Source organism: Mustela lutreola, chromosome 4 (assembly GCF_030435805.1).
Source record: "Mustela lutreola isolate mMusLut2 chromosome 4, mMusLut2.pri, whole genome shotgun sequence".
Lineage (NCBI taxonomy): Eukaryota > Metazoa > Chordata > Mammalia > Carnivora > Mustelidae > Mustela > Mustela lutreola.
This window is the reverse complement of record NC_081293.1, coordinates 30,598,237-30,613,325: the sequence shown is the minus strand read 5'-3', so window position 1 is coordinate 30,613,325 and position 15,089 is coordinate 30,598,237. Positions and strand designations below refer to the sequence as shown.

Sequence of the window (15,089 nt, the reverse complement as noted above, 5' to 3'; positions counted from 1 at the left end):
CACAGAAAAGCATTCATTTATTAAGCAACTAAAATATTCAAAGCACAATGCTTTGTGACTCATCAGGGATACAAGAATAAATAAAACCCAGAATTTATCATCAAAGAAGCTGATTTAACAAGAAAAATACCTGAAAACCTAATTAGCCAATACTACCCAGAGAGCCCAAAATACCATGAAGTCTTAACCAATTTTGGCAGAAGTACTGCTATGGGTTACAAACAACAGAAAATGCCAAACAACTTTACTCAATCCAAAGAAATGTATTCATTTACACCTCCTTCTCACCCCCTATACTCACCAGCAATTTTGAGGTGTGCATGGAAATGTTTATGAGTCAGCAGGGGCTCAGGTAGCTCTCCCAGAAACATCTTCAGCAAGGTAGCAACGTCATTTGAATGAAACTCCCCTGATTCCAAGTCAATATCAGTTCCATTATTGAGAGCATCTCTTAAAATCTGCTGTCGGACACTATTCCCTGGAACTCTAAACAAACCCTCTACTCTCAAGTCTGTTTAGCATGGAAAAAACAGAGGACATGCAAAAAGAAGTCACAATTAAAATAAGTCATCTAAAAGACTATGCTTATAAAACCTTTTATAAAGACCTTGAAGGAGGTTTTCTCCCCATTTCCCAGAAAAGTTTTAAATCTACTGGCCTCTAAGGAGACTTGTCTGAACATCCCTGAGCCTTGGGGACAGTCTGCCCAGGACTAGGCACATTCAGAGACTGAATTTTACCTAAACAGTGACTGGAATGAGCTTGAAAAATAAGTTGGAAGAAAGCCAAATCTCCTAGAAGGCTCCTTCCCTTTGGTTATTTCAGATTTTGTCTGGAAGGAATGAATTCATCTGTGGTAGTCTGTTGCTCCTATAAATGGTTTCTCAGTCCAAAATGAATCTAGAGTCTCTGCACTGCCCCAGAAATCAGAATTCTAACCTATCAGATCACCTTTCGGACTGAGACTCCCAGAAGCTTAGGATCGCCAACTGAACTGTTTTTCCGTTCCAACTAGGTTCTAAACTAATATAAGAGGATTAAGAAAGATGAGAATTAGAGTTTTGGTTCAATCTGGAAGAACCATGAGAGTTCATGTTTTCAACTTAGGTACATATTTATTTTTGTATAGCCCCCTAATTCAGGGGTTCAAGTTCAAATGCCTTAGAGGGCCAGACAGATAATAATGAATGAATGGGAACCAGAACAAACTAGAGAGTACATACTTGTGCTCCAGCTGATTGTGCCCAAGGGAGGGTCCCAAGATACTAGATCTTCTTATCACCCAAAGAATTCAAAAACCTGGACATTCCCCATTCCCCACTGATAACTGATTTTATTTTTACTTTAATCCTTTCCCAACCAAACAAAATGTGAATGTAAAGGACTCAAGTCCTTACCCCATCAGTTTGCAACCTCTGCTCTAGCTCCTACCAGAATGCCCCACATAAAAAAGTCAAAAATAAGCATTTGTATTGAACTTGTCAAAGTATCACATACACCACACATTTCACAACACTCAACTGTACCAACCACTTACAGCAAGACATAACCAGCACGACCACAAAATAAATAAGCATTAAGCAAAGAATATATTTTAATTATAGAATTCCAGAGATGAAAACTATCTTTAGTGATAAATCATAGTCCCTTGAGTAAAGATCATGATTCTTTATAATTTATTTTTCCAGAAAAAAAAAAGCCTGAGTCTAGAAGAAAATGTGATTTTATAGATACTATCTAATTTATCTACATCTTTGAGAGTATAAAACAAACCAATATATGAGATGAAATTTAAAAGGGAATATATTTAGGGGAACCTGGGTGGCTCAGTGGGTTAAAGCCTCTGCCTTCAGCTCAGGTCATGATCTCAGGGTCCTGGGATAGAGCCCCACATGGCGGGGCGGGGTGGGGGCGGTAGTCTCTGCTCAGCAGGGAGCCTGCTTCCCCCTCTCTCTCTGCCTGCCTCTCTGCCTACTTGTGATCTCTCTCTGCCAAATAAATAAATAATAATCTTAAAAAAAGGGGGGGGGGATATATTTAGAAACATGCCACCTAAAATTATCATTGGTTAGTATCTTTTGTTCATTGGCACCTACTTACTCAAGGAAGTTAGCTTTCAACAGAAAACTGACAATTCTTCATTAACAAAGAATAATAAAATCTTGAGAACTCTTACTTTTGTGTAGATACTCAATTAGTTGGTATATCTGGGCAATGCCTTCCTCCGTCAATGGGGATCCAAATACCACTCCTTTTTCTAAAAAATCATACAACAGGACAGAGCTATATTTTCCATATATAGTATAAAATCATCATTCTTAAAGCCACTCACGCATCCTATATTACAGTTCAGCAAATGCTTTCACAGATTCAATAAACAGAACCTTAAAGCTAGAAGTACACCCAAAAATTCAACAACTCTCAATCAACTCTCCACAAGTTTAATATTAGTCATAGCTTCCTTAAAGGCAAAGACCATCTTCTTAGTTAAGTAACAATACCTAGTGTGTTGATATTTAACTTAAAAGAAAAAGTGAGGTGCCTGGGTGGCTCAGTCAGTTGAGCCCTGCACTGGCCTTCAAGCTCTCACAGAGTACATGAGATTCTCTCTTTCCCTCTCCCTTTGCCACCTCCCCCACTCCAGCCCATGCATTCTAAGATAAATAAATAAAACCTTTAAAATAGAATAATAAATAAACAAAATTTAGAACCACGACTGTCGAAGTATGACATATACATTGGTATATGCCTGATCTGTTATAATGTTCAAACTTTTTTTCTACCATAAATGATTTTCTTATACTTAATAAAATAGTACCTCTTTAATATCTTATCAAAAGCAGTCCACAATTTATTTTCTAGGAAGGCTTTTATTTTGGATGACTCATAGGTATCTGCCTTATCAAAGCAGTCCATAGAATGAAAACATTCGAGAACTGCAGTAAAGAAAGTTCAAACTTTCTTTACTGTACTCTCCAGCTATGTCATAGGGCATGAAAATCAAGGTAACTACCTAAACTGAATCATGTCACCTTTCTCAGGGACTGATATACTTGCTTTAGTTTAGCTACTTTATAAATTTTTATTGCTAACCTGAGATTTTACTACTTAAGAAAATGAGAAAAATGCTCCCCCCCCCAAAAAAAAACACCTTTACATAATAGCAACTCAGTGAAAGTACAGATATGAGGAGGTGAAGCCCAGGGAGCAGCTGCAGCCTGCCCGCCCTTCACAGACACGTGCCCTACCCTTTCGCTTGAGAGACATTAGAGACCGGAAGAATCCTGACGCTGGGCCGGCCCCACCAGGCAATTTAAGGTCCACTTCCCCCATCAGCTGAGCCAGCTCAGTTCCAGGTAGGTCAATGAGCCTTGTGATATTGCTGACCACCAACTCGGTGAACACCTCAGGTTTCTCATGTCGGAGTTTCTCCACAAAAAAGTCAGGATTGAAGATAATGGGCTGCCCTCGAAGGGAAGAGTCATTGCAGATAACAAAATTGCAGATGGCATCACTGAAAAAAATGAAACAAGAAACTTTAGGGGATCATTTGTGCATGTTTCTCATGCTCTGTAAAGTCATACAATTATTCACTGTTTCTGTGGGTTAACCTACAAATTGGTTTAAAAAACCTAATCCTTAGTCTGGTTCACTGTACAAAAGAAGACAATTTGAGCTTGTTGCTATTTAGGTTATACCCACCTAGATACTTAGGAATTTCATTTAATGAAAAGATACTAAATAACCTCTAAATACAACTTGACTCCCTGCTCAATGGGGAGTCCGCATCTCCGTCTCCCTCTGCCCCTTTCCCCTCCTCCTGCTCCTGCTCATTCGTGCTCTGATAAATAAAATCTTTAAAAATAAATAAATAAATACGTAAGACCCGATTCTGCCCCTTAATTTCAGGTGTACACCATAAGACATAGATCCTTAGAGCCTCCCAAGCCCAGTGGTATATTAAATTTGGTAGTCACACAGAGCACATTTCCTTATTAAAACAGCAAAACCCTAGGGGCGCCTGGGTGGCTCAGTGGGTTAAAGCCTCTGCCTTCGGTTCGGGTCATGATCCCAGAGTCCTGGGATCGAGCCCCGCTTCGGGCTCTCTGCTCAGTGGGGAACCTGCTTCCTCCTCTCTCTCTGCCTGCCTCTCTGGCTACTTGTGATCTGTCTGTCAAATAAATAAATAAAAATCTTAAAAAAAAAAAAAAAACAGCAAAACCCTGAATTTTTACTGTTAAATACTAGTAAGATGCCAGACCTGCCGCTGTTCTTCCTAACACAGCATGGGTAATAGTTAAGACCTTGGGACTATAGCCAGTACCGTACAGTATTTCCCATGCAGTGTCCCAACTGTTGACAGTACTACATTTAGGCCAGTCTCAAATGCCACGGAAACCACATGACAGCAAGCATGAAACTATTCAAGAGCTAAAACTACATCTAAATAGTGTAGTAGAGTGGGGCGCCTGGGTGGCTCAGTGGGTTAAGCCGCTGCCTTCGGCTCAGGTCATGATCTCAGGGTCCTGGGATCGAGTCCCGCATCGGGCTCTCTGCTCAGCAGGGAGCCTGCTTCCTTCTCTCTCTCTCTGCCTGCCTCTCAATGTACTTGTAATTTCTCTCTGTCAAATAAATAAATAAAATCTTTAAAAAAAAATAAATAAATAAATAAATAAATAAATAGTGTAGTAGACATTTTGGAGACATTTACTTGACCCATACAGTTCTTTGGTTCCTGGGTCCATACACAGGTGTCTGTTTTGTTTTGTTTTCTTCCTTTCTTTCTTTCTTCCTTCCTTCCTTTCTTTCTTCCTTCCTTCCTTTTTCTTTCTTTTTTTAAAAAAATTTTATTTATTTATTTGAGAGGGAAGGAGAGGGAGAAAGAGAAGCAGACATCTCCCCATCCCCACCCCCACCAAGCAGGGAGCCTACACCAGCGTTTCCTAATCAGCCCGCCTTTTTTTTTTTTTTAAAGATTTAATTTATTTGACAGAGAGAGATCACAAGTAGGCAGAGAGGGAGAGAAAGAGAGAAGGAGGAGGAAGCAGGCTCCCTGCCTAGCAGAGAGCCCGATGTGGGACTCGATCCCAGGACCCTGAGATCATGACCTGAGCTGAAGGCAGAGGCTTAACCCACTGAGCCACCCAGGCAGCCCCTAATCACCCCGCTTTAATTGAAACAGCTGCCCTTGGATTCCTTTCCTCATAATCAAAAAGCCTTCACCAGAATGGAAGGCATTTACAAGTACATAAAACAGATATTAATTCCACCTTACCCGGGTCCAGAAATAGATTTTATTTTAAAATCCTTCAACTCTGGATGCCTCTGCCCCTCATCTAAGTCCAACCTTTATTCAGGCAGGTTCTTCTCTCTAGGCACTTGGAAAAACTCTGTATCTTGCTCCTAATTTCACTTCTCTGTCACTGAATAATGCTAAGCAGCTAAGTTCTATTGGCCTCTGATCCTAGCTGATTTTCCACTCCTACACTACCTGGACTATATTCCTGGCAAAGCTCCTTTGACTCTCAAGAAATATTTTCTTCCCCATTCACTGTTTTCCAATGCCTAACTACTATACTGCTTTGTACTTTTAACATGTTATGTTAAAGTACACAACACTAATTGTTTGTACCCATTATCAATCATCTCTAATAGCTTATTCTAATCCTTATTATATAAAGTCATCTATTATATAACCAATGAGTAGACAGAACACAAACCAGAAAGAACAAGTCATCACATCTGTCAGGCAAAGTTGAAATTCACCTGACACATATAAATATTCCACGATAAAAACAACAAAAAAAAACAATTACAACTTAAAAGTCTTCCACAACATCCTAGGTACCGAAAAACTGTTCCAGGAAAAATGACACTCTAAATATTAAATATTAGTAATCTATAATCTACTTTGTTAACACTACACAGATAATTTCTAATAATGATATAATGAAAACAAGGCATGGGAAAACTTCAAAGTTCATCACTTCTTCCTTGAAAAATTACTACATAAGGGCACCTGGATGGCTCAGTGGGTTAAAGCCTCAGCCTTCGGCTCAGGTCATGATCTCGGGGTCCTGGGATCGAGCCCCGTGTCGGGCTCTCTGCTCAGCAGGGAGCCTGCTTCCCATCATCTCTCTCTGCCTGCCTCTCTGCCTACTTGTGATCTCTGTCTGTCAAATGATAAATAAAATCTTTGAAGAAAAAAAAAAAAAAAAGGAAAGAAAAATTACTACACACGGTCCAAATTTTCAATTGATAGCTACTAAATTTTCTTTTCTCTGAAATGATAATAAAAGAATTCACATAAAGATTTAAAATTATAAACATGTATTCTTAAGTCAAAATGTCATTAAGAGGGGCACCTGGGTGGCTCAGTGGTTTGGGCTGCTGCCTTCGGCTCGGGTCATGATCTCAGGGTCCTGGGATCGAGCCCCGCATCGGGCTCCCTGCTCCGCAGGAAGCCTGCTTCCCTCTCTCTCTCTCTCTGCCTGCCTCTCTGCCTACTTCTGATCTCTGTCTGTCAAATAAATAAATAAAATCTTTAAAAAAAAAAAAGTCATTAAGAAAGAGATCTAAAACTGCTTACCGACTTAACATTTTTATATACATGGAAAGGTTATTTTCCTTATTAAGGGTGCAAATGATTATAAGGCAATTAAAATCAAAAGCAAGTGTATCCTAAACCAATGACAAAACCTCTTTTTTTTTTAGTGTACGCTTATTTCAGTGAAGAAACATGAGTCAATATAAAACTACTGTTTATAATCACTGCCAATGAGAAATCACTACTCTGAGAGAGCCAGAAAAATCACGAAACGTGTTAGCACTGAAAAGAGTCTTATAATTTACTGAGTCTAAACTATCATTTTATGGACTTCAGATCCCTTTTAATTCTGAAAAACAGATTTCAGATCAAATTAGTTCTAACAAATAAATATGCATAAATAGCATCCATTAGGGGCGCCTGGGTGGCTCAGCCAGTTAACTGGCTGCCTTCTGCTCAGGTCATGATCCCAGGGTCCTGGGATGGAGCTGTGCATCAGGTTCCCTACTCAGCAGAGAGCCTTCTTCTCCCTCTCCCTCTGCCTGCCCCTCTGCCTACTTCTGCTCTCTATCTCCCTGTCAAATAAATAAATCTTACAAAAAAAAAAAAAAAAAAAAAAAACACACAGCATCCAGTACATTCCTAAAGCAGAAACACACAGAGACATATACCTTCAGACTTTAATTTTATTAATATCCCAGAGCAATATTCAGTTAAGATCCTAAAACTTGAATCACAGGGATGCCTGGGTGGCTCATGGGTTAAGCCTCTGCATTTGGCTCAGGTCATGGTCTCAGGGTCCTGGGATCAAGCCCCGCATCAGGCTCTCTGCTCCGCAGGGAGCCTGCTTCCCCCTCTCTCTCTGCCTGCCTCTCTGCCTACTTCCGATCTCTCTCTCTCTCTGTCAAATAAACAAATAAAATATTTTTAAAAAATTAAAAAAGTAAACTTCCATCACAAATGACACTCCAGCACTAAACTGGATCAAATACAAAAATGAGAAAGGAGCTAGAAGCACAAAGCCCTAGCTACATAGTTTCTCAACAGAGTCCTCCCTACCTGACCATCACCTTCAAGTCTATCCCCTCCTAAACAGGTAGAACAGATAGAAGAATAAGTAAGTTCAAGTCTCCCTCTACCCATTCACAAAGAATACCAGAAAAAGTTCCCTTGAAAGTCCTAACCCACAGGTAATAAGCAATCTGTTTCTTTTCACCTTCTGCTTTTTCTCCCCTTCCTTCCCATGACCATTCATCCTTGTTTTGCCCCACTTGAAAATCTTTAACCTAGTTTTTTATTTCTCCTTTTTCACTTTTTCTGAGTGGAGCACCTATCTGGTAAGATAGGATGTAAGAGAGAAAAATGATTAAAAAGGAAGTAAAATGGAAGATGGGAGATGGAAAAGACAGATACACAGTGGGTTACATTTTTTTAATTACCCCCATACCACATAGCCTGCTAATCCCTTTCCACAGAACACACAGTATCACAATATAAAGTTGAGAATATCTAGGAACATGATTAAGAACTTAAGAGATTTCTAGGACTAAAGAAAATACTACATTTAAGTAAAAACAACTTCCTACTCTACAGTATCTTATTTTAAAACTAAGTCTAAGTTTGCTCAAGTTCAAGAAAAAAAATTTAATTTCTTACATAAGTGCTGAAAGCTTCTGATGAGGCATTGGTAAAGCGAAGAGACTGGAAAAAAAATTTTCTCCTTGTTTGTTGTGACAAAGGAACCCTCCTTTCCCTGCCCCATTACAGCCTACACAAATTCCAGACATGTTAGAGGACACAAGGACACATTATGGGGCCTGAAAGGCAGTACTTATCAGGACTCTAAGCACTCATTTGCAAGCAGGAACAAAACAGAAATAAAAAATTGGACCAGTTCATTGTATTTGCCAACGTGTAGATAAAGCTCAACAGTAGTCTCCCATCACACTAAAAGTTGTATTAGACAAAACAATCATATAATGTAAGAGTATAAGGACAAGTACTCTTATAGTATGGAGGGGAGAATGATCCCTACCTCACATCATACACAAAAAATACAAAAAAGATCAAAATATGAAAAGCCAAACTTTAAACAGTTTAGAAAAGAAGAATGAATAATAAATGAGGCAGAAGAAATGTGTCTTAAACAAGGCATAAAAAGTACAATCCACAAAGAAAAGACTGACACATTTAACTACATTAAAATTTTAAATGTGTGTACAACAAATGACATTATGAACAAAGTTCTTTAAAAATGAAGTCAAAATGCCTCTGGAGAGAGATGAAAAAACAGGAGTGGGAGAAAAACTTTTTACTATATGTTCTTTCATATTTTCTAGATTTTTTTTTGAAGATTTTATTAATTTATTTTACAGAGATCACAATAGTCAGAGAGGCAGGCAGAGAGAAAGAGGGGGAAGCAGGCTCCCCACTAAGCAGAGAGCCCAATGGGGGGCTCGATCCCAGGACCCTGAGTTCATGACCTGAGCCTAAGGCAGAGGCTTAACCACTGAGCCACCCAGGTGCCCCCATATTTTTTTGAATTTTTGATTCCTGTGAACATAGTGCCCATTCACAATAAATACATAAATAGATTTAAATTTTAAACTAGAAAGCCATAAACTGGGGGGAAAAACTTGTCATGCATATAAAAGAATTAATATTCAGAATTTATCAATCTAAAAATTTATATCTAAAATTTAGAAGAAAAACACACTCAAAGAAAATTAGACAAATGATCAAGTAATTCATAAAGGAGGAGCCCTACGTGACTAACAAACATGAAAATAATCTCAACCTTAAAAGTTACAAGGGTTGGGGTGCTTGGGTGGCTCAGCTGTTAGGCGCCTGCCTTCAGCTCTGGTCATTATCCCAGGGTTCTGGGATTGAGCCCTAGATCAGGCTCCCTGCTCAATGGGAAGCGTGCTTCTCCCTCTCCCACTCTCCCTGCTTGTGCTCCCTCTCTTGCTGTGTCTCTCTCTGTCAAATAAATAAATAAAATCTTTTAAAAAATAAAAATAATTAAAAGTTACAAGGTCGGGGCATACTGAGTGAGCATGGAAACTAGTTAAGATTCTCTCTCTCGCTCTCCCTTTGCCTCTCTCCCTCTCATGCAAGCACGCACACTCTCTTTCTCTCTCTCTCTCTTTCTAAAAAGGGGGGGAAAAGTTACAAGTATAAGCAAACTGAAGAATGGTGTCTTTCCCCATCCATTATTTTGGCAAAAACTATCAGATTCAGGCAATATCTTTTTACTCCTAGTTTGCTGAGGGTGACTTACTATCATGAGTCAGTTTAATTTTATCTATTTGTTGTGCAGCAGTTGATATGATTTGATTTATTTATTTGACACAGAGAGAGAGAGAGACAGTAAGCGAGGGAACACAAGCAGGGAGAGTAGCAGAGAGAAAAGCAGGCTCCCCACTGAGCAGAGAGCCCAATGCAGGGCTCCATCCCAGGATCCTGAGATCATGACCTGAGCTGAGCAACCCAGGTGCCCCAATCTTGCATTTCTATAATGCTGTTATATTATCATCTTTATATATTGCTGAATTTGGTTTGCTTATAGTCTGGGTTTCCATATAGATTCATAAGTTAGACTGTCATGGAATTGCTTTCTCAAAGTAGAGAGTTCCTGTGAAATCTTTCATGAGCCAAAATGGCATTAAGTGAAGAAGCCATTACCATTAACTTATATGGAAAAAATTTTTTGCATCCCCAGACCCCAAAAATAGCCCCTCTTAGCATTTTTTGACCCTACATTCCTGGTGGATGTACAAAATAAATCAAGATAAAGTACAGATACCCACAGACACAGTTCAAACTCATGACAGCTTGCTGCTGAGATGCTGAGTATAGTTCTCCGGGAAGGAGCTTGGGGGTGCCGCTCGCAGGGTATGAGCTGCCTCTATATTGGCTCGCTGGAAAACAAACGCTAAATGCTATTCTCACTTTTTATCTTGCTTTGTAAAAGTGGAAATCCTCTCTGGGTTTCTTTCAGTTAGTGAAAACAAGCTCTAATGTAGGTCCCTCCTAAAAGCAAAGAGGTCTAACACAAACGTTCAAAAAGCAGGAGGATACCTGTACAGAGCGTGACCTCCTCTTCCACAGTTTCACTTTCTGTGGTCCACAAGCAGATAATCCCCCTCTTGACCTACCATCAGAAGGTCAACAATAGCCTGACAATGACCAAAGATCCCTACATCATTCACCTCACTTCATCTGATAATATAGGCATTTTATCATTTCACATGATCACAAGAAGGGGGACTATAGCGCAAAAGGTATTTTGAGAAAAAGACCACATTCACCTAACTTTCATTATATTGTTTTTTTAAGAGTTTATTTATTTGACAGACAGAGATCACAAGTAGGTAGAGAGGCAGGCAGAGAGAGAGGAAGGGAAGCAGGCTCCCCGCTGAGCAGAGAGCCTGATGTAAGGCTCAATCCCAGAAACCTGAGATCATGACCTGAGCCGAAGGCAGAAGTTTAACCCAATGAGCCACCCAGGCGCCTCGATTTTATTTATTCATGAGAGAGAGAGTGCATGCGCATGAGATCACAAGAAGGTAGAAGGGCAGAGGGAGAGCTGAGCAGGGAACCTGACACAGGGCTTGATCATGACCTGAGCTGAAGACAGATGCTTAACCCACTGAGCCACCCAGGTGCCCCTCACTATGTAACTTTGTAGTTTTCTTTTCTTTTCTTTTTTTTAAGATTTTTATTTATTTGACAGATCACAAGTAGGCAGAGAGGCAGGCAGAGAGAGAGAGGAGGAGGAGGCAGGCTCCCTGCTGAGGAGAGAGCCTGATATGAGGCTCCATCCCAGGCCCCTGGGCTCATTACCTGAGCCGAAGGCAGAGGCCTTAACCACTGAGCCACCCAGGCGCCCATAACTTTGTAGTTCTTAAGAGAAACCATTAAAAAGTTCCTAAGAGGGGTGCCTAAGTGGCTCAGTTGGTTAAGCTTCTGCCTTCAGCTCAGGTCATGATCTGAGTCTGTCTTAGGTTCAGGGTCCTGAGAAGGAGCCTCCCCTACTTTTCCCTCTCCCTCTCTCTGCCACTCCTGTTTGTGCGCTCTCGCGCGCTCTCTCTCTCTCTGTGTCAAGTAAATAAATAAATAATCCTTGTTTAAAAAGTTATCTCCTCCTCTTTATTCATGATGTTGACAATTTTTCTCTTTTTATTAATTTATAAATCTTATTAGAGGTTTATCAATTTTATTAGCTTTGTCAAGTTTTGATTTTGCTGAATCCCTCTATTACATGTCTGCTGTTTACTTTATTAATTTCTGCTCTTATCTTTATTACTTCCTTTCTTTACTGGATTCAGGGTAAAGGTGGTGCTGCCACTCTGTGGAATGGATGACCTTTTCACTATGTGGTGCTGGAACACTTGTGATACATACAGAGGGGAAAAGTGAAATTTGATTATCTACCTCACACTATACACAAAGATCATCAATTCCAGGTAAATGGAAGATTTAGAGATGAACAGAACGATAAACCTACTAGAAGGTAATATAGAAAAATACACTCTTGAACTGAGGCTGGGGAGATTTTTTAAATAATTTTAAAATAACACATTAAAAATATTAACCACAAAAAAGATTAATACATTTGAGTTCATTAAAGTAAGAACTTGGGGTGCCTGGGTGGCTCAGTGGGTTAGGCCCCTGCCTTCGGCTCAGGTCATGATCTCGGGATCCTGGGATCGAGTCCCGTGTCGGGCTCTCTGCTCAGCAGGGAGCCTGCTTCCCTTCCTCTCTCTCTGCCTGCCTCTCTGTCTGCTTGTGATTTCTCTCTGTCAAATAAATAAATAAAATCTTTAAAAAAAAAATAAAAAATAAAAATAAAGTAAGAACTTGTGCTTATCAAAAGACATCCTTAAGAAAGCCACAGAGTAGGAATATAGCCCAAAAAGGGGCTCACCTTAATATACTAAGCATTCCTACTATCAGTAAGAAAAAACACAACCCACTAGAAAAACAGGCATGAAATTTCAAAAAAAATCTCATAAAAAAGAGTAGCCAAGGGGCACCTGGGTAACTTAGTAGGTTAAGCACCTGACTCTTGTTTTAGGCTCAGATCATGATCTCAGGGTCAGCATGGAGTCTGCTTGAGAACTCTCTCTCCCTCTGCCCCTCCACAGGCTAGCAAACATGCACACATGCTCTCTCACTCCCTCTCAAATAAATAAATAAATAAACAAAATATTTAAAAAAATGTAGCCAAATGCAAAAAAAAAAAAAGCCCAATATCATTAGGTATCAAGGAAATGCAAATTTTAAAACAATGACATACTACCACCCAACAGAATGACTAAAATTAAAGAGAATGACCAAAGTTTAGAGAAACTAACAGTTAACTCTTTTATACTGATAGCAAAGCTATAAAACTGGTACAACCACTTTGGAAAACTGTTTGGTCTTATCTACTAAAGGTGAACAAAAGTGTGTCCTATGACTCCATCAGTTCTAAAATATGCTTAATGTGTGTAGCCACAGGTGCACCAAAAATCACAAACAAGGATGTTCACTGAGGTGCCTAGGTGCTCAGTGGGTTAGGCATCTGTCTTCATCTGTCTTCAATCATATCTCAGAGTCCTGGGATCGAGCCCTGAATCCAGCTCCACGCTCAGTGGAGAAGTCTGCTTCTCCCTCTCCCTCTGCCCCTCACCCAGCTCATGCTCACTCACATGCTCTCATTCTCTCTCATTCTAAAATAAATGAAATCTTTTAAAAAAATAAAAAAGTTCACTGAAACATTAATTTATAAACAGCAAAACATCCAGCAGAATGCTTCTATTAGGGGCGCCTGGGTGGCTCAGTGGGTTAAAACCTCTTCGGCTCAGGTCATGATCCTGGGTCCTGGGATCGAGCCCCACATTGGGCTCTCTGCTCGGCAGGGAGCCTGCTTCCTCCTCTCTCTCTGCCTGCCTCTCTGCCTACTTGTGATCTCTGTCTGTCAAATAAATAAATAAAATCTTTAAAAAAAAAAAAAAGAATGCTTTTATTAAATTGTGGCATATATAATGGTATATTTTACAGCAACGAAAATGGACATACTCCAGTCAGATGAGCCATCATGGATGAATCACATAAAATGATGAGAAAAGAAGTCTCACACACACCCACCCGCCCACACACTACTTACTAAGTATGTGCTGACATTTACATCAAATTTTAAGAACAGACAAAAGCATATCATTTAGCAATACTTGTTTAAGTGGTAAAATTGTAAAGAGAAGCAAAGATAGATTTACTATAAAATTCAGGATAACGGCTACCTTTGGGGGACAGTGATTAAGAGTAGGCAAGAGGGCATGAGGGGAATTTCCACGGTGCTAGCAATATTCTTGTGATAAATCACTGAGCTATGGAAAAAGGGAGATTCATTGGAAGTAAATATGGCAAATGTTAAGGTATGTTGAAGCTGAGCAATAGGAAAATATTAACTATATTATTCTACATACTTGCATGTAGAATCACATCTTTCTAGACACATTTTTTTTTAAAAGAACAAGTAGCTTTGACCTAAATCTTGCTACTACTTGATGTAAATATCCTAGTTAATCAAAGTTAAAAGTAAAGGTTAATTTCCTCATCAAAGAAGTTTTTGCATAGGTGACCAGAACCAGGAGAATTAGTAGTGAGGTATGTAGGCATACAGAGATAGCAAGGACTCTAGTATTTTTTTTTTAAAGATTTGATTTATGTATTTGACAGACAGAGATCACAAGTAGGTAGAGAGAGGCAGGCAGAGAGACAGAGAGGGAAGCAGGCTCCCTGCTGAGCAGGGAACGTGATGCAGAGCTTGATCCCAGGACCCCAGGATCATGACCTGAGCTGAAGGCAGAGGCTTAACCCACTGAGCCACCCAGGCGCCCCAGGACTCTAAATGCATGTATTAGGTAACCATCCCAAAGAAGGATAAGAGGCAAAGCTGATCAAAAAGGATAATTTGGTAGGCGCCTGGGTGGCTCAGTGGGTTAAGCCACTGCCTTCGGCTCAGGTCATGATCTCAGGGTCCTGGGATCGAGTCCCGAGTCGGGCTCTCTGCTCAGCAGGGAGCCTGCTTCCTCCTCTCTCTCTCTGCCTGCCTCTCTGCCTACTTGTAATCTCTCTCTGTCAAATAAATAAATAAAATCTTAAAAAAAAAATAAAAAGGATAATTTGGGTGCAGGATAATTTGGGGGGAGCTGGCTGGCTCAGTCAGTAGAGCATGCAACCCTTGATCTCAGGATCATAAGTTCAAGCCCAACGCTGGCTACAGAGCTTACACTGGAAAAGAAAAAGAAAGAAGAAAAGAAAAGGGTAATTTTTATTACCTACTTGACTGCTATGATTACTCTTACCACTAGATGGAACTCTACATGCAAGGCGATCTGTGATTAGTGAAAGGACCAGAAAGAGAATCCACAGCTGAAAAATCAATTACAGAATACTGAAATTCAAGTGCTTTTCAGGCATGTTGAACCCATGAATCTGCAAAACTGAAGGCAGTGGGGGAAAAAAAAAAAAACAACTTATCCTGCAGATGTAT

General features: G+C 39.9%; 1 protein-coding gene across 2 annotated transcripts in view; it reads right to left on the bottom strand.

The window, feature by feature from the left end:
• The window catches only part of ARHGAP19 (Rho GTPase activating protein 19), a 65,047-nt gene that overhangs the window by 35,561 nt on the left and 14,397 nt on the right, over positions 1-15,089 (bottom strand). For both annotated transcript variants that reach the window (XM_059169309.1, XM_059169310.1), the window contains exons 2-4: positions 3,249-3,514; positions 2,177-2,257; positions 302-511 (exon numbers count right to left, since the gene is read on the bottom strand). In XM_059169309.1, coding sequence (XP_059025292.1) covers positions 302-511; positions 2,177-2,257; positions 3,249-3,514 — 557 coding nt within the window. The remainder of the gene's footprint in view (positions 1-301; positions 512-2,176; positions 2,258-3,248; positions 3,515-15,089) is intronic.